Source organism: Colletes gigas, unplaced genomic scaffold (assembly GCF_013123115.1).
Source record: "Colletes gigas isolate AHSC1104 unplaced genomic scaffold, ASM1312311v1 Colletes_gigas_Sc00009, whole genome shotgun sequence".
NCBI lineage: Eukaryota > Metazoa > Arthropoda > Insecta > Hymenoptera > Colletidae > Colletes > Colletes gigas.
In genome coordinates, this window is record NW_025106638.1 from 3,597,120 (window position 1) to 3,622,160 (window position 25,041).

Consider the following 25,041-nt stretch of genomic DNA (forward strand, 5'->3'; position numbering starts at 1 on the left):
CTTACAACAACTGAAATCCGACTCGCAACAATCGACATGGAATTTCAAGCAGTGGTACTGGTATAGTTAATATATCTGTATTTTAATCTGCGTACTGATTCTCATGTATAGAAATACGTTTCCACGTGAATTATTATATCCATATTTTGTTACATGTTATTATTCATGACTAACGTATAAGTAAATGCCTGAATGTTTAGGTATTGCGCAAGTAATTTGTTGATACAGACATGATTTGACAGATTGTAGATAAAAATAACTAATTACGTTATTTGTTATCTGTGAACTGGAATATTAACATTTTCTAGGAGTAAACGATTCCTTTTTGTTGTCGCCAGATTTCGAATTTCTTTGTTCTAGCCTTTCACCGTGCGTATGTTCGTACGGTATGAATCTAATTGTAAGTCGTAGTTGTGGTTCGATCGTATGCTTTTCCAATTCAATATTTACATTATTATTAGTAATTTTTACATTGTTTATAATCAATGGTACACGCAAACGCACAGTGTCATCTTCGTTTTATTCAAGTTTAAATCGTTTGACATATTTAATTTTCGAAATCAAAGCTTTTTGAAATGCATACAAAAACTGTGTTATCATCGTAGCTTAAATTAAAATGGTTTTCCATCACTTCTTTCATTATAGTGGAAACAACTGAAACAACTTGCAACGGTTTTAGAATATTAATAATAGTAATAATGTATTGGCGCAAAATGGTTGAACGTATGTCCTTTTATTCTCGGTTTGGATTCACAAAAAAGAAATGGTTAAGAAGTGACAAATTCCATTGCAAACGGTTTCTGTAAAATCAAATATTTTTGGCAGCATATTATTTAAATCTTTGTTAATGCCAACTCTAGACAAATTCACTGTTGCACGTAAATTGTATCCCATGTGTTTTGTGTGACAAGTGTTTGCGCGGTGGCAGAATATATGAAGCAATTGGAACCTCTGATATTGGTACAGAGTACTCCTGGTGCGGTAACAAATTTTGGAAGCAAGATCACAGACGAGATATATGAATAGACGTTTCACGTAATGTAATTTTTCGGCCGGAGTTTCTGGGGTCCCGGGACCCCATTACCATTTTCGTGTCACTCGCAACGTTATCAACAGATTCAGAAATTAACACAAGAGGAAGTGAGACAGAAAATAAAATTACATAAATTTTATTATTTTTTAACGGAATTAAAGCTGTAGGGTCTATCATTGGACATTAATCGATTAATTTCATTGGAGAAATCAATCGATTAAGAGTATTTAAAAATTTCAAGGTTATTAAAATTCCTAAGGATGTTTTTCATTGATACGTACACCGCAAATTCTCTATTTTTTATTTTAAATTGTAATACATCATTTATTAAAAAAATAACTCGGCAGAAACGTATTTGCGACTCGAAATCAGTTTAATCAGACTGTGCATCGGGGCCCCGGAAACTTCTCATTCCTCACTTTCGCACACTATGCCCAATTGCGTGTACGTGAGCTCGTTGAGTTTCGGAAGAGCCGAGAAGAACAGGCTGATACTCGCTTTCCTTCTCGCTCTTGCGTCGCTGACGTCGCTTACATTTCTCGAAAGCAAGCCTGCTGGCATCGCCACCCGTTCGAATCGTCAGTAAACGACAAAAGCCATCGTGACTGATAGACCTTACATTTCTCGAAATCGGACCTGGGCGCTTTTTGAAGATTCATTGACTTTCCATACGAAGCGACCATGCGTTATATACATATACATGTTATACATGCTAGTAACTATAAGTTGTATAACTTTCGTCGTATATCTACTTTCTAATAACATGGGAAAATTTTAAAATATAAAAAAATGTAAGCATACTGTAGAATTTTTGCAATGGAGAATTATTGAAGGAAAATGAATTGATTATATACATATGTATATATCGGACACATCCCTCGCAAACACGCTGCAAACATTAATGAGAACAAAACTGCAAATCTGTCCTTTCTTAAAACCCCGCAACTGATCTTTGACTCGGAACTCGTCCTCTTCATTTAGCAATTATAATAAACGTAGACTCGTTAAAATTCGTAAAAATAACAAAGTTATAGCCATTTAGAGGGAAGAGTACCCAACGGTTAATAATCATACCAGAAATTTAAATGAGTTTTTCTCGAAACCATATTTTCGAAATTGGCTGACATGATATCACAAATTCATATTGATTAATGGATTTGAAATTTATAGAGACATGCCTGTATGTTAGAAATTTTGCCTTTGACGGTTCTGGGGTAAGTCCTGTGCTCTTCTCACAGTGCTCTTACCGGAAGGTCCCACGCCTTCCCTACTCCGTGGCCAGATCCTTCAGGACAAAGTCTTCATTTTTTCTAGCAGTACGACGTCAGGTCGTCTGCCTCTTTTAACTACTCTCTCTCTATTCATAAACAATCAATGCCTCGACACGCGCTACCTGGAGACCCAACGCGGTCGTCCGCTATCGCGTCATCCGTTGCCAGGCCTGTTTAGTCTCATTCGCTCTTTAGGCCACATGCACCCCAAAACTCTGTCATAAATGTATCGTAGACTGAGCGTCCTTCAGTGGTCCTTACATTCGACTCTCTTGGAAAATACATTGTCGCTAGCGTTTCTGGAAAACAAAAGCCGATCCCCTATTTCGGGGGAATGTCCACGCGTCGCGTCCAACCATTGTTGCCGTGGCGAAATCGACTTTTTTGCCTTCGCCTTCGAAAAAGATTAAGTAAAAGAGTTTTCTTCATTGAAAGAACAAAAATTTTCCAGTCCTTTATTTTCAGTAGGGGCGGTGTCAACTTCCATTCATTTTCATATGATTGATTTTAATGAGTCAGCGTTTTTTTTAAATTGCTAAACAAAGAGGACAAATAGGACAGTATTCTCAAATATTTTCAGATTTAAAAATTTAAAATTACAGTGAAATTTATTCGGTTGTTTAGACCCAATAGTATTAATAGTATAAATATATGAACGCACGTCCATAAGCATAGCAAAAAAATGTCTTTTTTTTAATAGTTAAAATATGATCAAGGGGTCCTAAAACGTGTATTTCCGTAAAAAAAATTTTTGAAATTTTTGTTTCATTATGGTATTTTGCTTATACATTGTATACGCCTACATAGATCGAATTTCGGCTGTGTTAAGAGCAAGAAGGATAGACTGACATTCGCCGCCTTTCTCGAATCCTCAAAGAGATACGAAATGCCAGAACTCATATACAAGGAGGTTGGCATTAGTGTGTGTAAGTGGTGGGGCAGCTCCCTTTGGGCACGGGTCTGCCATCTGATAATACTGCACTGCTTTTTCAATTCCCCTCCATAGTCAACTCACATGTATTTACGCACACACTGCAGCTGGCTGCCCATCAATACTAATTCAGTGCCTAGTTTTTCAACTGACCGTCATCCATGAGAAGAGGCCGCTAAAATCACCTCCGAATTTTCAGGTCGGTATGGCAGTCAGATTCGGCCGCGAAAGTCCATAAGGTGAAAGGTCTATTCATATATCTCGTCTGTGCTGTAGTGTATGCGTAAGTACATGTGAGTTGACTATTTTTGAATCTATTGGTAACGTTGCGAATGACACGAAAATGGTAATGGGGTTTCGAGACCCATTGTGGCCTTCCGATTGGCTATTCTTTGATTCAACACTGAAATGATAGCAATTTGAATTGAAAAAATATTAAAATTTTAAAAATATTAATGAAATCTGTACCTTGTATTAACTCTTTTTTAGATTCGAAAACAGAAATATTAGTAATTTCTGTTCAGGTATTAAAACTGTTTTATCCTTATGTTAGCATAATCCTAGTTAACATAAAATAATAAACGAAGAAGTACAAAAATATAGAAAACTGAGGTTCTAGAATTTGAATTATTTTTGTTGTTAAAATACATAAAACCATTGTAAAATGTTATTAACTGAAGAAGTAAATAGACCGTAAGACATTGTTTATATCAAAAGAACCCTGTTTAGGTATATTTGTTAAATTATTTTCTAGTTTAATTATGGCTTCTTCTTCCATCTTCAGATTCCTGAAACAATTAACTTTAGATTAATATTTTTACTGTGCCAATTTTATTTAAATATTTAGAAATAACATTTTTAATAAAAGATTCGAGGATTCTAAATTATATTATACATATAACATAGAATACGATATTAGCATTGTAAAACTGAAATAAAAATTAAAAAATATTAATCTTTTATAAAACCAATTAAAACAATTTAAATAATTCCGTAAATATTGCTTACGTGTAAATTGGTCTGTAATGTTTAACGAAAAACTTTGCCAAATCCTCGAGGATCGGTTCAGTATGGAGAGCAACAAATTGTTCTCTGCAAATCTATAAAAATTACAAACTCAATTTTATCAAAATTAGATTAGTGTTCTGAAAAATTTCAAATTTTTTTTATTAGAAACAAGGACACAAATCTATTTTTCAAATCAAAAATTTCAAGATCACAACATAATTACGACACTTTTCCGAAGATTTTTCAACCCAAGTTGACTAGTTATTTCTGTTTTAGGGATATTCTTTATACTTTTTCAAAGTACAACATGATTAATAGATATATTCGATATTCGATATTCGGAGGAGTATTTGCCATTTTACAGTATTCCTAATCTGTAAAACACTTAAAATAAATGAATCTTAATATTTACAATTTCTTTAACAACGGTCACTTAACATTAGAAATGCTTAATCATAATATATTCCACTGAATGTCCACAGGATATTCCCAAAATAGAAAACATCAGTAGTTTTGAATTGGAAAATCTTCGGAAAATCGTCATACCTATTTTTTAAAATCTCAATTTCATAAATTAAAAATAAATTTAAGTTTGTATTAATTTGTGTCAATTGAAATTATAAAACAAGTATGCACTTATGTTTCGAGACGATTTAACTCGTTTATTAAATATAATAATAAAAATAATTGAAAAACTCGAATTTGGTTACTTCGAATTCTACTAACTTTATTCATACTGTCCACGGTCCCCACGGGCCATGGTCCACGGTGCAAGCATGAGTCCAAAAACAATCGTGTACAGAAACGAAAGTGACATCAGCTCTGTCGCAATATAAACTAGTGAGCATCATGTGTGTAGAATCAAGAGAATGTATGAAATTAGGTGCAAATGCGTTCCTCTGTTTCACAGCATCCGGTTTACTGAAATCATAAATCATAATAATAATAATACTTCTTCCCTCTTCTTCCGTGAGTAGGAGGAAGGGAATCCCTTCTAAATCCGCCGTGCCACGAAAATATAGACCATCTCAAATTATAATATAACATTTTCTCAAAATTGCAATTTTGGAAAAATAAATTTCTAAAGAAAGATTCACAAAGTGTTGTCAATTTTATAGAATAATTTAAAATTTCACTATGAATAAATTTTATTTTTATACTTTAAAGACCTTTATCCTGTCATAGTTTTTGAAGAAAATATATAAATAATTGAAAAACTCTTAAATTTTATTCAGATTAATAAAATATTAAAAGAATGTTTGTAAACAAGTTTATAAGCATTTCAAAATGTTAAACAAAACAATTTTCTACTTAGATTTAATGGCATATCTTTTTCCAAAGTAGAATTCATTTTCTGAAATACAAAAACAACATTTTTAGGTCCATAAAATATCAAATTACGTTTTTAAATAAGCCTACGACCGTTCTAAATACTCTATAAGATAATTTTCTACTCAGATGCTTTTTCTGAAGTAGAATTTCTGTTCTAAAACAAAGAAACAACATGTTTAAGTCCATTAAACATTAAAAATTCGCTTAAATAAGCTTAAATGCATTTAAAATATTTAACAAAATGATTTTCTAACCAAATTCTTCTTCTAAATTACAATTTCATCTCTAAAATACAAAACCAAGTCTTTAATTTATTTTAATAATTCAAAAAACAATTTCCAACATTTTTTGCAATTAATTCTACAGATTAATAAAAACATACTAACGGTTTAGTTTCATTATATGTATTTCTTCCTGAATATCTGGTATTTACTGTAAGGTTGTGCCACAGGGAATCCCAACGGAGTAATCCATTCGATCCATCTACATTTTCACAACAAACGATGGAAATAATTCTTGCACATTTCGTAAACCAATCTTGAATTTCTCTGGCACTTGTGAACATAGTTCTAAGAGTATAAAATGTTTTCTCCGTTAAATACATATAGATACTTCCAGCCCACACATATTCTTCAGGAAAGTTTTCAATATCTAAACAAACCCATAAACAATTAAAGAATAACTTGTGCAACAAATGAAAGTTAGAATTCATCTAAATTACTGAATTTGTATTCGACTCGAAACGCCCTATCAGAATATAAACAAAAGACTATTTTCTTTCATTTAAAAACGTCGACCTCATTTCTCATGACCTCTATGTCGCTACTTATAACAAAATCATTTTATGGCAATATTGCTGAATTTCAAGTACATTTAACTAAATATAGTGACAATATAGTAGGAAACCAGGCACGTTGATATTGTAGTTTAAAAAAATTTTTATAACTTGTTTGGCTGTTTACACTTCATTCAAGTTTTGAATACCGTCCAAACTATTTTTGTGTATAAGTCCAAACGTAAAATCGATCGCCCTATATTATACAATGAAAAGGAAAATACATATAAATGTATTTGAATAATTAATAACAGTTCTATTCGTAAGTAACTTGGGAGAACCGTGATGCACGTACACATAGACATTCACGAATAACATAATCGCGGTGCGTGTTTATTTAATTGCATAGTGGTTAGTGCCTGAAAGGATTATTTGTGGACAATCGTGGGGCGTGTATAATCGCGTGTGGGTGATTTTTGTTCACAACATTGTGTATTGGAAACGTTAATAACTTTGTAATGAAGCCTCCATCAACTAATTGGTATTCTTGATTTTCGTCTTATTTTCGGTTCTAATATGTAAATGAATATGTATTCCCAACACTTATACTAGCTTTTATTTTCAATATTTTTTCTATTGTATTTAGAGACTCTAGTTAAGCAATTTTCATTCACGTAAAACAAATCCACGTGGAACGGATACCTCGCGTAAATTGAGCGACAGGCGTATTTTAATTTCATAAAAATCGATAAGGGTGCACCTTCTCGACAATTTCATCTTCTTTTTTATCGTTGAAAACAATTAAGTTATACAAATGGAAAGTTTTAAATTTTCAATATAATACACATTTACAAAATTGGAAAATTAAACGTTTACCTTTCAACTGTTTAGCAATTTGATATTTAGCGCCATATTTTGTTACTCCATAAACCGATGTCATCACGGTTTGTTTAATTACCTTTCTTTTAACAAATTTTTCTAAAACTTTAGCAATTTTAATTCCGTTTTCAGCATCCTTCACTCGTTCTTTCTCAACCTAAATATCGGTTTAAGAGCTTTGTTTGAGAAGAATTTGTTTTTGTTTGATTTTGAGTTTGTTTGTAGCTTACTATTGCAGCCACTGCTGAGTAAACGTCGTTTGGAGCCTTGAATGGATACAGATTAACGCTTTCTGCACCTATTTTGTCTCTACCCAAAGCTGCATAGTGTTGCAAACCGTTACAACTTCCATCTTGATGCACTGGGAATTTGCTTTGGTATTCCTCGATGTTTGGTGATTTTAGGGCATTTGATATCTCCATGCATGTTGCCAAGGTTTGCCAGGGCTCTTCTGATTGGGTCCACCACATTTTACCCTGGTAGAATTGTAAGTGGTTAGAATTTTAGGTGAAATTTTTATTTTGGATGATTATGGTTAGAGAAAGAGAAGTATTGGATTAGTATTGACCAGAAAAGTTTGAGGATTAGGTAGAACTTAAATTGGGTTTGAATAGGGTTTAATAAAGAAACGGATTAAGTAGAGAACTGGAACGTTTGTAACTTGAAAACTTATACAATTTGTAACATGATTTTTTGCCATAAATGGTTCAGAATTGCACCTAATGATGTATTAAAAAATATATAATTCCGTTTAGGAAAACAAAGTTGACTTTTGTATGTACTCTACACGTCTATTTAGAAAAAAGTTACTCGCATCTAGTTATGTATTGCCTGAAACCATTCAATTTTTAACCGAAACACTTTTTAACACCGTCAACGGTTTCGAAGATATTTCAATTTCAATATTTTAATAATATCATACTTATAATATCACCAACCAGACAATTTTCTCGACTTTAGAAATTTCCTAATTACAACTTAAAAAGGTTGTATAAAATGGGAGAAAAGAAACACTATTCCTAGAAAAATAATTTTAACTTCTAGTATAACTTGCTTTCCTCTCCACAGAGACCATAAACTCACCGTCAGAGGTTTTTCAGCACTGTCCAGAATATTTTCTATATTTTCATCCGCAAACTTCAATCTTTCCTCCATAGAGGATCCCTTTTTCATATTCGTCAAGTTAATTGCATGCAATTTCAACCAATCCAATCCATTCCTACCTAATGGTTTCGGTTTCCCAAATAGGAGTAAAGAACGACCTAAATCGGCGGTCAAATGATTCAAATGTGGAGGAACTGGATAAACTCGTCCTCTGAAGTCCAAATTGTGCGGGAGCCAGAATACCTTGTCTCTCAACTTAAAACAACAACAAAAAAACAATAAATATAGAAAATTGCGATTCAAATAAACTTTTATGGTTTCACAATGACCCAGAATTAAATTTGAAAACATCCCAATTTAGTAATTTCTATATAAATAAATTAGAAACTCACATAATTGGCTAACGAAAGCCTGTAGAGCGAATCACACCACAGCGAATACATTTCATACCTCTTTTGCTTATATTTGGCCATTGCTATCGCTGTGCTTCGTTTCTCATCGGGAGTTGCATCCTTGTTAATAGTTGGTGGAGGACTTAACTTAGAAGTTGATTGTGGAATACATAATCCCACAGAGCCACCATCCTGGAATACCTAAACGATAAAAAAAATACATCGTTTACTATATAATTTTTTCAATGTATTATTAATAATCGAAAAATAAATGATTATTACTTTTATGACTATGTCAAGTATAGCGGAGTTAATAACCCAAGGAATTGAACTGAGCTGATTTAACGAGTCGAATATTGGATATAACTGTTTCAATGGTGTCTTTTGAAGATTGTTCCAAGAAACATTCTGGAAATTAAACATTTGTATGGTTAAAACATTTTTCTCACCTAATATTACAATCTTAAGTGTTATTTGGCTTCATATAAATTGTTCTACCTTTCAAAATCTACCATAAAAATTATTTTCCTCTATAAAATCCACCATCTAAACTATTAATACTACTAATACTACCCAAACTATTATTAAAAAATTTTCCAAACTGTACCGTTTTCTTCGAACCTAGCTTAATTAAAAATACAAGCTCACTGTTTGGTCTGTAATTCGTACAAAATCCGTTCTTGTCAAAAGAAAACCTCCGCAGTCAATCGAAGTCCAAGGGCGCGATGGGCAACGAGAAGGCAGAAAAATTGAATTGAACGTCAGGATTTCAATTTGCGCCTCTTTGTACAATTTCGACACAAAAGGATGGGGTTTAATCTGTAATTAATGTTCTAAATTATAAAAAACATGTCTCACGTACCATTAGTCGATCCAAAAGAATAATTTTAAAATAACATTTCTTAATTTACAAACCTGTTCCATTAAATAGTTTCCTTTATTTCTGAATAGCGTGTAAAAAGCAGGAATCGATCCTTTAACGTCTTGGCCTTTCAACATATCGGGTTTAAGTATTATATCGTTCAAAATAATATTGTACAAAAATTTTCCAACATCCGTTACCACCTCTAATGGCCAATTTATACTGACGGTGTTTATAGATGTTCCGTGTTTCTCTTCCTCAAGTTCCAAGTACTTCCACACGGTACGATTGTTGAGATTTTTTAATTTTGGAAAGCATTCCGGATGTAAATACCATTCTAGGTACTTTTGGTAGACACTTACTATTTTGTCCAGTACTCCAGTCTGTTCTTTTACTTGCATCTAGAAGTTATCATCGTGAAAAATAGTAATTAAACAATACGTACAAATTATAGATGAAGAATTGTTTTTCGTAAATTAATTTCAAATAGAACAGTTTCCAAACATATGTATAAATGTGAAACAATTGCGAAATCCAATTCAAACTTTTGGCTTCCAAATTTTTTTTATATTTACAATATTTGATGTACAATTGTAAATTGAATAAGAGTGAAATTTTACACATCGGTTTTCTATACATATAATATTCCTTAAATTTATTAAAAAATATTTTTGAAATTGAATATTTTGAAGCAAATGATTACTTTTACATAGAAAATTCTAAAAAAAAAAAATATAAAAATACATACCTCGTACTTCTTATGAATATGGTTTCCCAAATTGATGTACAATAACTTTAGAGGCGTGCTATAATTCTCAGAACCCTGTGCAATATGCCTAATTTCTCTCATGATAGCATGTATATAGTGTTTAGTATCCAAAACTTCCAAAAATGGATGCAAAACCATCAAAGTATTATGGGATTGGCATTCTTTTTCTTTCAAACACTTCAAATTCCTTTCAAAAACAGTCAATGCTGTCTCTTTCCAATAATTTTCCATTCCGATCACTTTCTGCCTCTAATTTAGAACACAAACTCCAATTAGTCAATCCAACTCGTGAATTTTAACTAAAAAGAATATCTTTAAAAACTACAATACAAATTAATTAATTTGATACATGTTTAAATAAACACCAATTATCCAATCGAACTTGCAAATATTAACTAAAAAGAAAAGTTTTACTTATTCTATATATGTTTGAACAAATTCAAATTATTATCTCAATCGAAAAGAAGACTTTAGAAATTACAAATACGAAGAATCGCTACTTATTCTATAAACGTTTGAAAGAATTTAGCGGTACCGTACATATCTATTAACAGAAGGGTTTTCACAATGTTTGACGATGCTTTCAACTTGCACTTCAGTTTCCGCTTCATTTTGCATTTGCGCTTTCAAACAATCTTTCAACTCCTCCATCGTAATGATCCCCACCGCTGGACTTTGATAATTATTCTGCATAATAGTTTTATTCAAAACATTATGCGTATATTCCACATTCAATTTTACATCAGGTAGTTTAAAGTTTGGCAAAATTTGTCTAATTAATTCCAAAATCGTCTTTCTTTGACCGTGCTTGAAATACGAATTATTAAATATCTGATTAAATGATATATTATTAATAAACATTTCTCGTCTCAATTGATTCAACAGAGCTGTGTAAAAGAAAAAATGAACTTGTTTATTTTCATTTTTAAACATAATATTATTTTCAACAATGAGAATTACCTATTTGTTTTTCCCCCATTTTTATTTTTCCCAATGTATCCAATATAAAAACGTAAGTTTGTGGCGTTGGCTTGACAGAATCCATCTTTATCACTTTGTAGAGCTCCATTACTTTAACGAAGTTCCCTTTGGAGGCGTAAGCTTCCAAAACGACGTTATAAAGCTCGATACATTTGTCACAATGTTGTAATCTGCCTTGCATGTGTTTTCTGTATAGCATCAACGTCTTGTTTGTTCTCTTCAACAGTCCACAGCTCAAATACACCTGCATGTACACTAATAGGGTCTGGATATACTGTTCTGTCATATACTTATTGACAGTTTGGTCCGATTTCTTCTTTTTATCTGATGCTTTGTTCCTGTGCAATAATTCAGTTGTGTAAAGGTTATCAATCCATAGAAATTTCAAACTATTCGTAGCAATTGCAAAATTAGTCTATAATTAATTAATAAATAGTTAATAATATTGACAGAGATTTGATGAACATAGTATTTCCCCCAACTCTTTTTAACTTTCTAATGCTTTGCATTAACACTTTTTGTATTTAAAAACCACCATATTCTTATCGTACTTACGTTTTCAATTTAACCATATTTTCATCTACTACCGTCTGTGCTACTTTTTTCCCATCACCAGTATTCTTCTCCTTATTAAATTTTTTCAGTTTTCTGTTTGTGTTTGTCAATGTTCCTGTTTCGTTTACCTGTAATTGTACACGTATTTATATAATCACAATCATACTTCAATCAAAAATTACATTTCCAAATCTCAAATAAATCTCTTTTCTATCCAAGGTTTTATAAAGCTAACACAGAAATGTAATTGCTCTGAATAAAAAACATGTTTCTAACCTAGGTATCGCAAGATTAGACACTCTCGTTAATGATACAGAACAAATTTACAGTAGAGAACAAAAGAAATTAAAGCCACCAAAGTCAAATCGAGCTATAGAAAAAGATTTTAATTTTCATACTAATTAAATAATTATTTCTTGCATAAAAGGAGCTAGAACAATTATTAAAACCATAATTATTAATGTATATTCATTATTGAATCTAAATTGGTTCCAACAAATGTTTGTAATGTTGCTAGTTTTGTAATTGCTACTCATAAGAAATAGAAAAATTATTGAGTACTTACTGCACTTGGATCAAAGTCATTTTTACAAAAACTTTTTGTATTCTCAGATTTATGCGATTTATCTACAACATTTGGTTGATTGACAAGCATGGCTATGTCTGAAGCCTCCAGCTTTTGCACCGTGGCCTTCCGATTGGTTGTTCTTTGATTCAACACTGAAATGATAGAAATTTAAATTGAAAAAAATATTAAAATTTTAAAAATATTAATGAAATCTGTACCTTGTATTAACTCTGTACATTTCTTCGTTCTTTGTTTTACTTTCTTTTTTACTGGTATTTCACTCAAGACATTTGTTGTCATTGTGTTGTTACAAATTTGATAATACATCACTGGGGATACTTTTAAAAGAAATTAGTTGAATTTAAATACAATAATATCATGGGAACAAGGTAATCAATAGTGGAAAATATAAAATAGTATGAAAGATAAAATATTGTACAATATTATAGGACTGTAAAAATTCATTATGCGACTAATTACATTTAAACATATCTATTGTAAATTAAAAAACACGTAAATAACAAGTCAAATGAAAATTATAGAAAATAACACTATAATAGAAATATATATAATAATTGAAATAACACTAGTAATATTTTAATTTTAAATAAGTAATAACTACTGAATGATTAAAGAATTTTAAATAATAGTTAAAGTAATAATAATATTAGCAATCTTACATTTTGTAACTTTTCTATGATAGAAGTTACAGAACGAACATAACCTTATTGAACTCTGCATAATTATTTGCTTTGGCATGAAGGGAATATCGTGTATGGAAATGCGTATTGTAACTAAATTTACGAAATGTTTATACATTTTCGAACGATTAATCACGATTTGTTCCAAATTGAATCATTTTATGAATGATTAATTCAAATAAATAAATAACTTTACAGACAATATTAACTTTACGAGAACCGATCAACCGCATTCTGCGGCTTAAACCATTCTGATTAAACTATGTCGCACTGTGGTGGCTGTAAAGTTACGTGAGCGATAAAACTATTTCTTTTTTTTATACTTAATTATTAAATATATTTGTTTGTTTCTTTTTAGCTTCCTGGTTATTACTTTTATTCGTTAACCTCAACAGGTTATGGGCCCGGGGGCTTAATAAGATTCAAACTAGGTAAAAGCCATTTGAAAAGGAAGGTTAAATTAACACGTGACACGTGGTTGAAGAAATAAATTTTGTTGTTTCTCTCCTCCCTTGACGTTAAAGTTCGTAAATCACCAATTCAGTAATAAAAAAAACAAAATTAGAATGTCTAGAAATGGTTGCAATTAACTATTCTGCATGGAAGTTTCAAATTATGGTTTTGTTATGAAATATTGGATGAAAATCACATTGCTAGTAAGTTTAACCGTCCGGTAGGCGCACTTATGTACAGAGTACCAATACGACTTAGTTTCGCGACTTAGTGTTTTGCCAAAAACTTATTTTCTTGTGATCGGATCGACTTCGGAACTTTTTCTATTCCTCATTTTCCTATTTGATCCAAAAGTTAAAATTTTATAGTATCAATGCCGCGTGTACGGAATCCGAAAAAAGGTGCGCTTGTCGTGGGATTAAAGATGTTTGTATGTAACACACTGACATGCAATCTTCTTATCTGAAAGTAAAATCACATTACATTTTAAATCTACATTTTAAAAACATTCAAACGATACAAGTAAGAAAAGAAAAATTATTATTAACTTTAAAAGAAGTATTACAGACTATTCATTTAGTTTGAGGACTATTCCTTAAATTAGACATTTTTATATTAATTGTTAAAGATTCTGTTTCATTTATCGGATTACAAAAATTAAATGATCGCATTTAATTTTGTTTCAAATTGAACATGATGTAGATCATACGACATTAGGGGTAATTTAAGTCATCATTTTGCTAGTTTCGAATTTATTTAAAAAATATATTTTTTATTTTATCTAACGACTTTTGTAAAAATGCAAATGCACACTTTGTTAATTATTAATTGTTTTATTTGTCATATCTTAAATATGCAAATTTGATGTAACAATTTCGAAGTTTAAGTCACGATAACCCATTAATATTTCGATAGTAATAGGTAGTACACTGACTGAAGTGGTATCTTGAACGATTTCATAAATCGATTTTCAATAGATCGATTCTGCAGAGTTCGATTTCATGCTGCATCGATTCTAATCGTTTCAATTTAGAATTGATTCAAGAATCGATTCTTCTTGCAAGAAGTGGGAAAGTAAAAATGCTCGGATGGTCGAGACTCGAAATCGTATGCCGATTGTCATAAGATTAGATTTTAACTGTTGCAAGAGCGAAAAGGAAAGGCTCACACTCGCCTTTTTTCTCGATTCCCCGAAGTTGTGCAAAGTGCTGAATCCACATACGCAGAGCCCATGAAGTAGAATGTGTCTGTTTTCCCCGTCACTTCACTAGGTGCTATAGAAAATTCGTCGTTACTAGTGTCGCCCTCAATGCACTCAATTATGCCAAATCTGGCCACACTGACTGGGACTGAAGTCAGTTCTAACTTCGAAAAGGAAAGATTAGAAATTAGTCAGAATCGTGTATACAGTTGAAAAACCTCGGTAGATAGTTAGTAATTACTATCTTAAAATATTTTAATTAATTAATATAAAACGCAATAATGATTTTGTTAGAGATACACAACAGGATACTTGAAGAAACCTTAACTAACAAAGTTAAAAATGCTTTGTCGGGGTAAGTAATTTTCATTAAAAAAAAAACCTGTTTTTCAATGAATCACAAACGAATCAGATTTATTTAGGGCGGAGTCCACTTCGAAATATTAAAATTTGCATTTGTATACAACAAAGTTCCAATAAATCGGTTTTTTAAATTAACATTTATATCAACATTCGTTCCCAAATTAAAGTATTTTAATATAAAACAATTTTTGCAATTTAAAACATATTATTAATTTTAATTGTAATATTATAATTGCAATATTTTTATTTAGTTGTCAATATCATAATGCTATCTAATTTAATTCTAATTGTAATGTTAAAATGTATTGTTTATAATATAGAATTTTGACTAATTATTATGAAAATACTATACTAATTAACATTTATATTAAACACTTTTCCCGCAATTAAACTGTATTATTTATAATATTGCGAGAAATTGTTACTAAATTTATGTAAACATTATCTACTTTATACAAATATTGTTCAATTTACAATAAATATCAAGTTTTTTTAGCATTATCTTAGTTTAAGATAGGTTATGTTTTTCATATTTTCTATATTTTCTGTTTCTTCAGGCACAAACCAGAACCAACAGACGTTGTTGTGGCTGACTTTGATGGAGTTCTGTTTCACATTTCGAACCTGAGTGGTGATAAGTCAAAAATCAGGGTAAGTATGACAAGAATTTCACAAATTGCATAGTATTTCTTATGAACAATTAAATTTTTGGCAACAATGAAGTCTGTATTTGGTGCTTGACACTTTCCAGATAAGCATTCTGCTAAAATTTTACAAACAATTGCAAGAACACGGAGCTGACGAATTGCTTATACGCAAATATGGATCTTATCTTATTGCACCAGAGAATGGTAAATGGTTTCGCCCATTTTATTTGTAGAAAATATATTTTAATTACAGTGTTTGTTCAAATCAATGATTCTTTTCAGGTTTCAATGTTTCAGTATTGTTGGATTTGGAAAATCTACCAGAAGATTGGGAGGGATTGGTTAAAAATATTGCGCTTTTAAAAAGACATTGTTTTGCCAGTGTTTTTGAAAAGTACTTCGATTTTCAAGAGGAGTATTATGATTCACCAGGGACACAGCTGCAAAAGCGGGCAGTGATTCAATATAGGGACGAAGAAACCATGTAAGTTGGACAAGTTTTCCAAACCATAATGGAAAAGTGTGTATAATTTATTACATTTGGAGTTCAAGGGTTTTATAAAAGTAAAAATTAGGTTTTGATTATTGAATAAACGTCATCTAATACTCGGTCAAAAATCAAAGGCTTTCTAATACCATTCTTGTGTTTAGGTATGTAGAAGCGAAAAGTGACAGAGTAACGGTGGTGTTTAGTACGATATTCAAAGACGAGGATGATATGGTGATCGGGAAATTATTTTTACAAGAATTGAAGGAGGGCAGACGAGCAAGTCACACGGCTCCACAGGTTTTATTCAATCATCGCGAGCCACCGTTGGAATTGCAAGACTCTGAGGCCGCCATTGGCGACTGTATTGGATATATTACGTTTGGTAAACATATTACCCGAAATTTCGCGTATCAGTATATCTCTAAATTCGCATATCCGAGTGTAGCATATCGGAGCGCATAAATTCGACATTCTGTTATAATTGAATCTCTAAAATTGTCGGGCACCCGTAAAGCCGAAAAAATATCATATTTAACATCAAACACCTGCAAAGTTCCTTACTCATAAATGAATTGTCTTTTACAGTTCTATTTCCACGTCACACAAATAGAGAAGCCCGCGACAATACGATCGACCTAATTCACATGTTTAGAAATTACCTGCACTATCATATCAAATGCAGTAAGGTGTATATTCACTCAAGAATGCGTACCAAAACTACAGACTTTCTAAAAGTAATAAATCGGGCCAGATCTCAGTCGAAAAATACTGAAAAGAAAACCATCACGTATGTCTTTTTCCAAAAATAATATTCTACAAATCCTGAAATAATAACGTAGTTAGTAGTTTCAATATTTTTTTTCCATTTTTCAGGGGTCGAACATTCATCAGGAAGGAATGAAAGACTAAAAAGGAAGGTTCTATTCCTAATATCGTTTTTCGATAAATGATAAACGAAACTCCCGTTTATCTTATCAATTTTGCTGGAAACTTTTTGATTTTCTAGCAAGAAATATTCTTTGTAATGAAAAATTCTAACTCGGCGAACGAGTCGAGAATTTTGAATGTTCGAGTTTTATCAGAAATTGTCTCGGAACAGTACAATGTTCTTTAGAAGAGTCTATAATTGCTGTAAACATATTAAAAACGTTATTGTACGCAGCAACAATGCGCACGGTTAAAAAGTCATTTTATAATTAAAGTTCTTAACACATAGAGTTCACGAAAACAAATTTATTTCACTATTCCTTTATGTAAAAAAACGATAACATAATTCTATATAACACATAAGAAATTGACTAAAAATTTATTTGAATTTATTTTTAGTTGGTTAATTTTACTATTAAAAATATTTTTTAAAATAAGAGTTTATGCGTTAAATGAAAATTTATTTAAATTACAAATTTTATTTACTTAGTAAATAAAATAAAAAGATAACAATAACCGATCCCCGTGATCAAATTCTATATAAACCTGTTTTTTTATTATACCACAATTGTTCAACGAAAAATATGAATATTTTGAATAATTTTATGAATTTTATAAAAAATAATTACACCGATATATATATATATGTATTTTTTTTTTTATAAATTATTTCTATTGTCTATACTCTATTATTACCGGTATAATTATTGTAAAATAATAAAAGTATTAATTCTACATAATAAGTGATAAAATTGCAAAACCTCCGTGTCTGTATTAATTAGAAGCATGTATTTGTAGAGATAATGTAGGAATTGCTATTATCAATACGTACTTACTATGGCTGGAAAATCGAATCTAGGTGCAAACTGGGGAGTGTCTGATACGAGAATTCATTAATAACCACACCCTTTCGTTTAAAACAGACACCAGAGACAGTTGGAAGACTTTTAGATCTTCAGTTTGAAGTGTTCTTTCGACTATCACACAGGTTGTGGCGATTAAACCTAGTACTTTTCATGGTACGAAACAATTTGTCCAACCAATCTCATTTGGTTATAAGATGCGAATATTATGACCAAAAAAAATTTTATTGAGGTGATATTTTTCGAGATATCAAGATTATCGAGGTTTTTTTAAACAAAACTATACATTTTTATCGCTGTAATGTTATAGTGGAGGTCAAGATGAATCTAACGATACGTGACATGATCTACATTTCCTATATTTAAAGTCATTTGAAGGTCAAATCGTAGCAATCGATATATTCGTCTTGGAGTAAACGATAAAAATATGGAGTTCTGCTTAAAATGTTCGTTTGGAAGGGGTAAATATCTAGAAGAATAAAAACAATTTTAATCAAGGTCATACTATTTGAGATTCTAAGTTCACCAATATTATTTTTAAATGATACTATATCTTCATCGGTGTAATATTTTTGTTGATGTCAATTACGTCACGATCATAAAAATATGCAGTTCTAATTTTAAAAAATTTCGATAACTGATATTTTAAAAAAATATGACATTAAGGGAAGTCTTTTGTGTACCATAATATTCTTCCCACGGAGCTAAGCAAGATTGGTCAATAAATTTTTTTTCCCATCGTGCAAAAGTAGGCAAGTTATTTAGTTGGCCTGTTTTAAACGCCTCACCCTGTATAACGCTACCGTTTTTTTCTATATTAAGTGAAATTTTCGTCCTCGACGCATGTTTAACGATACGTAAGTACAATATTTTTTCTATAGAAGCGACGCTTTCGGGGCTCAACGCCGTGGACGAGAAACGGTTCTTGATATTTTGTTGATGCCTGCTGGAGGCGGCGAGTGTAGAAAAGAACAGCGAGCATATGACAAAGAAGGACTGAGGCGCTCGAGCATCGCCGAATTTGATATCGTTTCTTTCGCTTCGGGTCGGCTGCAGCGAAACACAGACGATGTTTACGGTAGCCTGTACGAAATCGGTATCCTCTCTCGGTAGAGGTCGCAGAATGAAATACTGATTCTGTATAGGCCCTCGTAAACATCGCCTATGTTTCGATGCATGCCTTTGATCGCTTATTGCGTTAGTAAATAGGATTTAAATTGTATATCGTATTTGGTGTCATTTTAATCGGAAAAGTGTCACGAATATATGTCGATGAAGTTTGAAAAAAAAGAAGAAGAAAAATAAAGATATATTTCGTTGTTGATTTAATATTGTATACGTGTTAAAGTGAAACACCGAAATCTGGAGAATGTCGACTTTCACCGGTGAATGTCAACATTCACATAGTCGCTTAGTGTATGTCCGAAATATTTGCTAAACACCCTTATTTCTGACTTACACCGGTAAATGTTGACATTCACCATGCACTAATGGTGAGTGTTGAACATGTTGGAGATTTATATTTTCTTCTCCGTAATTCAGTCGCTATAAAACGTCACAAGGGTGACGTAACTTTTTCGCCTCTCTTTCTGAAAGGATCTAACCCAGACCTAACCCAGACCTAACCCAGACCTAACCCAGATCTAACTCAGATCTAATCCAGACCTAACCCAGATCTAATTCAGATCTAACCCAGACCTAACCCAGATCTAATTCAGATCTAACCCAGACCTAACCCAAACCTAAGCTAGACCTAAGCTAGACCTAACCCAGACCTAACCCAGACCTAACCGAGACATAATCCAGACCTAACCCAGACCCTAGATCTGGGTTAGGTCTGGGTTAGGTCTGGATTAGATCTGAGTTAGGTCTGGGTTAGGTCTGGATTAGATCTGAGTTAGCTCTGGGTTAGGTCTGGATTAGATCTGAGTTAGCTCTGGGTTAGGTCTGGATTAGATCTGAATTAGATCTGGGTTAAGTCTGGTTTAGGTCTGGGTTAGGTCTGGATTAGTTAATAATCCAAATTATCTTAACCCTTTGCACTCCTATGTCGAGTGTGAGGAGCACCTTCGTCAAGTCCAAACCAAACAGATATCATACACTTGGAAATTACAAAATACAACAACAGTGTAAATAAAACACTTATTTTAACAGGTCAAATAAAACACTTAAAAGCATTGTTCGTCAAATCCCATTCGACATTTTTTCGAGTCCAAACCAAATCATACACTTGGAAATTACAAAATACAACAACAGTGTAAATGAGACCTAACCCAGACCTAACCCAGACCTAACCCAGATCTAATCCAGACATAACCCAGATCTAATCCAGACCTAACCCAGATCTAATCCAGATCTAATCCAGACCTAACCCAGATCGAATCCAGATCTAATCCAGACCTAACCCAGATCTAATCCAGATCTAATCCAGACCTAACCCAGACCTAACTCAGATCTAACCCAGACCTAAACCCCGTTATCAGCGATGAATTGGTCTGGGTTAGGTCTGGAATAAGTCTGAATTAAGTCTGGGTTAGGTCTGGGTTAGGTCTGGGTTAGGTCTGGGTTAGGTCTGGGTTAGATCCTTTCAGAAAGAGAGGCGAAAAAGTTACGTCACCCTTGTGACGTTTTATAGCGTCTGAATTACGGAGAAGAAAATATAAATCTCCAACATGTTCAACACTCACCATTAGTGCATGGTGAATGTCAACATTTACCGGTGTAAGTCAGAAATAAGGGTGTTTAGCAAATATTTCGGACATACACTAAGCGACTATGTGAATGTTGACATTCACCGGTGAAAGTCGACATTCTCCAGATTTCGGTGTTTCACTGTAACATATGCACATGCAGCTTTAATAGCTTCTTAGCGATCATTAAATGTGCCCATGTAAAAGTTAATATTGTAAGATTCTATCAAATATTTGTATGATTCGTCAACAATTTATTCATTCATAAAAAATACCTAAGAAATTTGAGTTACCAAATTTAGAAGAAGATGAACGAAGCAACAACCACCATCACGTCAATTTTGTCCTCGTCGTCTTTTTCACCATGCTCTCCCAACGAAGTAGCCATACGTCCCGGAGATTGCGTCGAAGGCGGAGTCGAAGAATGGTTGGAGGACGAAGCGTTGCCTGGATTTCGTGTTTGGCAATTAGCCGGAATAATCCTCTCCATTTTGCTTAGCGTGCTCGTTGGACTTTGTTGCTGTATTCGATTCAGAGTGCCGCGCACTAAACAGGAAATAGAGGCCAATTACGTACGAGAAAAAATTACGAAAAGCTTCAGAAACGAACTATATAAAATCAACAACGGCGAAATGGACGAAATGGATTTGGAAAAAGGTGATGCAGGTTTTACTCTCTAAATTAACCCTTTTTGCAAATCAAGTTTTCTAAAATCCTACGTGAAGTTATTATTCGGAAATAAAAATTTTAAATAAAATTCTTCAAGTGTCGACTGGCCGCGTAAGATAAAGGAGTGCAAAACCTGTATAAAAAAAAAAAAGAAAACACTTGAAAGATATTCGATATCTTTTCATTTTACTGTTCCATTCTAATTCTGCTTTCTTTTACAGCTTTAAATAAAATTCGAATCAAGTTCGACGCGGAAATGCACGAATCGCGAACGGAAAGTCGAAAAACAATAGAAAGGAACACACAACGCGGATTATTATCAAGATTTAATGCAACAATTAGTGGAATTCATTTCACCAAGACTGACAATATCATTTAATCGATTTGTGTCATTTTATCCTTGGGATAATATTAATTGACCAATAGAATTCCGATTATCCGGCATGTTCAGGATCGAGGCAGTGTCGAATAATCAAATATGCCGGATAATCGAATTATACCTGCATATGAACCGATAAAAGTAATATTACATAATTTAAAAACAACGAACGATACAGGAATACAATTTATTAACAAAAATAAAATGTAGAAAATAAAATATATGGATATAGAACATATAAATATATAATATAGGATACTTGATACAATATGTATGTACTATCACTGTCTACATATACTTCATTTGTGATAAAACAGAAAAATCGGTAAAAATGATAACATTTTTAGATATTAAAAATTTCCGCCTCCATTTTTGTGTTTTAGAAAATCTAGAAACAAAATGTTAATTTAACTTTCGTTTTCATAATTGGGATCATAATAAAGACTAGATTCAATTGCTCGCATAAAGAATACATATTTCGTCGTTGGTAATTAAAAAAATTGTTTAATGTTAAATACTGTTACAGTCATCGATTAAAATTGTTAATTTTTATAATTGAATAAATACAACGCGTTAAATATAATTGACTAAATATAATCTTTATTTAATGGGTATAATACAGAGAAATTAAGTTACTTTACATGCAACAATAATCTATAATACAGCAAAAGGATAATATAGTTTCACAAAGCACTTAATGAGACTATGAGGAATAGTTACCTACCGGCCATTACGTTTTTATGTACTTATGTTAATAATAACTGTGTAGTGCAGCTTGTCCACTATTGAATAAAATAAAAGTTTTTGTTTCTTTATTAATTATATACAAAGTAAATAAATGTCTGTGACAAGAAGAAATCACAAAATAATCACAGTATAATAAAGTAATATTATTAATTGTTAAAAATCGTTATTTGCTTTATTATTTGTTATTTAAACGACGAATCTTCATTATTATAAAGAGTGAAATCTTATGTAAGTAAAAGAAACAAAATCTGTAAGTAAATTACGTTTCTTATTGTCTCTCTGTCTTTCTTATCCTCGTTTCTTACAAAAACAAGATTGGAAAACATCCATTCAAAATAGATCATAAAATTAAATAGCGAATTGGATTATACATTATAAAATTAGATTACGAAAAACAATAACAATAATATGGAAACGTCAAAGAAATAAAACAATCGAATAGAAATATTGGTAAAAAATATTTATTACTCAACAAATATAAAAAGATTAGGTATAATCATCGAATGGAACTAAATACAAGTTCTTAACTGAATTTTGTTTACAAATGGAAATTATCGAAGGGAAAAGTAAATCGAGAATAATAAAAAACCGAAAACAGAAATTGATACTTCTGAAGGAAAAAAAAAAAAAACTGAAGGAAATATGTTTTAAATTTATTTTCTTATTTTTGTTAGCAATATGGATCCTTTTTAATAGATATAAATTATAATAAACGACATTATTTCTCACAGAGAAATACAATGTTTAGAGGAAATTTGACTTGTCATATACGCATCGCATCGTAGGTAACACATTTTTTTACACGCACGCATGATAGGAATGATTTTTCCAGTTAATCATATAGTACCTTAAACTAATTTAATGCATCTTCCATTTACATAAAACGAATTTATATTATGTTTAACAAGAAAGTCAACAAGAGGTTTTATAAAGGATTAAATCTATACTTCTTAACAGCATAACAACAACAACTGGAGAATTAGTTTTCTTCGTAGTTTTAATAATATCACATAGAGAAGTTATTTCGCATTGGAATTAATTTGGGTTTGTATTTCGGGTATCCGACAGTACGAATAACGAACTCGAGTGGGCCAGGGCTAAAAAAATTTCAGGTTTCGAATATCTGAAAATAGATTCAGGTCCCACAAATTTTTCTGAAAAATTTCGTGTTTTAAACTTCAAGACTTGAAGGTATCATCGTATTCTATTATTACAATCGGTAGCATATAAAAATAACTAAGGAAAGAACCAATTGTATTGTAAAAAAAAAAAACCCAAAATTTTTCGGGATCCGGTTTTCGCTTCAGACACTCAAAGTTGAAACGGGTCTCAAAAAGTTTAAATTTAATTATAACATAAATATGACGCGTCTCGATTGTTTTATTCCCAGGTTTTCCATTTAAACTTTTCGTCTCTGAAGCTCAAACGCCTGAAATTATTTTCGCCCCGGCCCGAAAAGAACATATAATTGTTCCTCAAATATATCATACCAATACGTAAATTATATTCAAGTTGTAATCCAATAGAATTCACAATACGACCGACGTGTCTTCTCAAATCCATACTGTATTTTTTTTTTTGTATGGTTATCATTTATTTATCATGAATTTCTACCGTTTATTTCCTCTAAGTAGACAAAATTGCAAGGGGATTCTCCGTTGGAAGGAAAAAGGTACTCGTTTCGTTCTACTCGTAAATTAACAATGTTTAGGAAAAAAAAAAATGACTTCATAGACTAGAGCAGTGTTTCCCAACCGATGTGTCGCGACACACTGTTGCGTTGTGAGGAAAATTCAACATTACGATTAAAATATCTTCGAAACCGTTGACGATACTGAAAAACCTGATGCAAGTAAATTTTTCCTAAGCGGATACGAGGAGGATGTATCAAGGCCAATTTTGTTTTCCTTAAATAGAATCACAGAAAAATTCTAACGAGAAATTTTAGAGGCCAAAATAAGACGAAAATCAAGAATACCAATTTGTTGATGGAGGCTTCGTTAAAATGTTATTAACGTCTAAACTTCCGTCTGTAGGACGGCAATCTACGAACAAATGAGTGAGAACCACTGTCGTGTGCGCAGATTACCGTTCTACAGGCGCGACTTTAAACGTTAATAACTTTTTAACGAAGCCTCGAGCAACAAATCGGTATTCCTGATTTTCGTCTTATTTTGTCCTCCAGAATCACCCATTAAAATTTTTCTCCAAGGTGACCGAACACCCTGGTATAAACCTTTTAATGTATCATTCGGTGCAACTCGTCATTCTTTACATAAAAGTACTGAGCCACTCATGCCGGGAAAACATTAGTTTAAAAGATATTTTAATTTTAATATTTGGGGCGATGCCATTACAAGTATATTATTAAAATTGAAATATCTTTTAAACTAATAAGTTTTTGCCCGGTAGTAGCCAAAATAAGACGAAAATCAAGAATACCAATTTGTT

At 31.9% G+C, this 25,041-nt stretch overlaps 3 protein-coding genes across 6 annotated transcripts; 2 read left to right on the top strand and 1 right to left on the bottom strand.

The window, feature by feature from the left end:
* The first annotated feature begins 19 nt into the window (after positions 1-19).
* Positions 20-17,593, top strand: LOC122397229 (actin-related protein 2/3 complex subunit 2). 3 transcript variants are annotated; one of them, XM_043396260.1, is made up of 8 exons: positions 13,973-14,015; positions 15,110-15,170; positions 15,736-15,829; positions 15,930-16,029; positions 16,108-16,309; positions 16,477-16,697; positions 16,901-17,102; positions 17,189-17,593. In XM_043396260.1, the coding sequence occupies exons 1-8, from the start codon at positions 13,988-13,990 to the stop codon at positions 17,214-17,216; spliced, it is 936 nt and encodes a 311-aa protein (XP_043252195.1). In that variant the 5' UTR covers positions 13,973-13,987; the 3' UTR covers positions 17,217-17,593. The 3 variants fall into 3 exon arrangements, with proteins under 3 accessions (XP_043252197.1, XP_043252195.1, XP_043252196.1); XM_043396262.1 differs by lacking the exons at positions 13,973-14,015; positions 15,110-15,170 and adding an exon at positions 20-54; XM_043396261.1 differs by lacking the exon at positions 13,973-14,015 and having other exon boundaries at positions 14,807-15,170.
* Positions 3,906-13,454, bottom strand: LOC122397227 (DNA-directed RNA polymerase, mitochondrial-like). Of its 2 annotated transcripts, none has more exons than XM_043396258.1 (18): positions 13,141-13,454; positions 12,679-12,798; positions 12,458-12,612; positions 11,893-12,020; positions 11,317-11,675; positions 10,897-11,243; positions 10,336-10,605; positions 9,641-9,988; positions 9,374-9,544; positions 9,008-9,133; positions 8,726-8,926; positions 8,313-8,588; positions 7,460-7,705; positions 7,227-7,386; positions 5,962-6,226; positions 4,981-5,164; positions 4,244-4,335; positions 3,906-4,023 (listed from the first exon to the last, which is right to left on the bottom strand). In XM_043396258.1, the coding sequence occupies exons 1-18, from the start codon at positions 13,277-13,279 to the stop codon at positions 3,906-3,908; spliced, it is 3,705 nt and encodes a 1,234-aa protein (XP_043252193.1). In that variant the 5' UTR covers positions 13,280-13,454. The 2 variants fall into 2 exon arrangements, 1 of the variants encoding a protein (XP_043252193.1); XR_006259090.1 differs by having other exon boundaries at positions 3,998-4,023; positions 4,970-5,164.
* Positions 17,594-21,103: 3,510 nt separating the features above from the next.
* Positions 21,104-21,843, top strand: LOC122397429 (transmembrane inner ear expressed protein). Its single transcript, XM_043396582.1, has 2 exons — positions 21,104-21,452; positions 21,686-21,843. Exons 1-2 carry the CDS (start codon positions 21,104-21,106, stop codon positions 21,841-21,843), a joined length of 507 nt encoding a protein of 168 aa, XP_043252517.1.
* Positions 21,844-25,041: the final 3,198 nt, after the last annotated feature.